The 1,182-nt window shown below is 50.4% G+C and overlaps 1 protein-coding gene across 1 annotated transcript; it reads left to right on the top strand.

Annotated features, from left to right (window-relative positions):
* Nucleotides 1–234: 234 nt before the first annotated feature.
* Nucleotides 235–1,182, top strand: LOC310843652 (olfactory receptor 52K1-like; the record flags this gene model as incomplete). The annotated part of the gene is made up of 1 exon (XM_083737287.1): nt 235–1,182. The coding sequence occupies one exon, from the start codon at nt 235–237 to the stop codon at nt 1,180–1,182; it is 948 nt and encodes a 315-aa protein (XP_083593413.1).

Here is a 1,182-nt window from a genome sequence, read left to right as displayed (position 1 = left end):
GCGGGAGGAGGGGGGGATGCAGAGTGCTTGACTAGTTGGACCCTTGCCTGATCTATCAAAGCAGTGGCTAGTGTTCTTATCTTCTGCCCTTTTTTGCCAACAGAATTTGTGTCTCTGATGTCATAAGGAACTCCCCAGTTGTAGCATCGCAGAGTTATAGCTCAGAAAGAGCTTATGGTCCCATCTGGTATGCCTTGCCTGTGAAAGGAAAGACTATTTGATGCAGATATCGACATGAACACAGCTCCCAACCACACCTTCTCTGACCCCTCGGTGTTCTTCCTGTCTGGTATTCCTGGACTGGAAAGCTCCCACGGTTGGATCTCCATACTTTTCTGCTCTGTCTTCACCACCTCCCTGCTGGGCAACAGCACCCTGCTGTACGTGATCAAGACTGATGAGAGCCTCCACAAACCCATGTTCTTCTTCCTTTCCATGCTGGCCTCCATTGACCTGACCTTGTCCCTCACTACCATGCCCAAAACACTGAGCATCTTCTGGTTCAGGGCCAGGGAAATAAGTCTGACTGCCTGCCTTGTTCAGATGTTTCTCCTCCACACCTTTTCTATCATGGAGTCTGCTGTGCTCTTGGCCATGGCCTTTGATCGCTATGTGGCCATCTGCCACCCTCTGAGGTACACCACCATCCTCACCAATTCCTTGGTAGCCAAAATTGGGCTGGTGGCTTTGGTGCGGGCTGCGATCCTGATGCTCCCATTGCCCTTCCTGCTTAGGAGATTGCCCTATTGCCGCTCCCACGTCATCGCCCACTGCTACTGTGAGCACATGGCGGTGGTGAGATTGGCATGTGCCCACACTCGGTTCAATAACATCTACGGGATCATAGTTGCTCTCTTTGTTGTAGTACTTGATTTGACCTTTATTGGTCTTTCTTACACCAAGATCCTACAAACTGTCCTCAGTCTGGCTTCAAAGGAAGAGCAGCTCAAAGCCTTCAGCACTTGCATCTCTCATCTGTGTGCCATATTGGTTTTCTACACTCCTGTGGTCCTCTCCTCAGTCATCCATAGATTTGGTCACCATGTTGCTCCCTACATACACATCCTGCTGGCCAACTTCTACCTCCTCTTCCCACCCATGATGAACCCCATCATCTATGGGGTGAAGACCAAACAGATACGGGACAGAGCTCTCCTCCTCTTCCACCGGAAAAGCTTTTGA

This window comes from Podarcis gaigeae (genome assembly GCF_964106915.1).
Source record: "Podarcis gaigeae genome assembly, chromosome: 4".
In the NCBI taxonomy this organism is placed as follows: domain Eukaryota; kingdom Metazoa; phylum Chordata; class Lepidosauria; order Squamata; family Lacertidae; genus Podarcis; species Podarcis gaigeae.
Note: the sequence above shows the minus strand (reverse complement) of the source record. Positions and strands in the feature narration are given on the sequence as shown.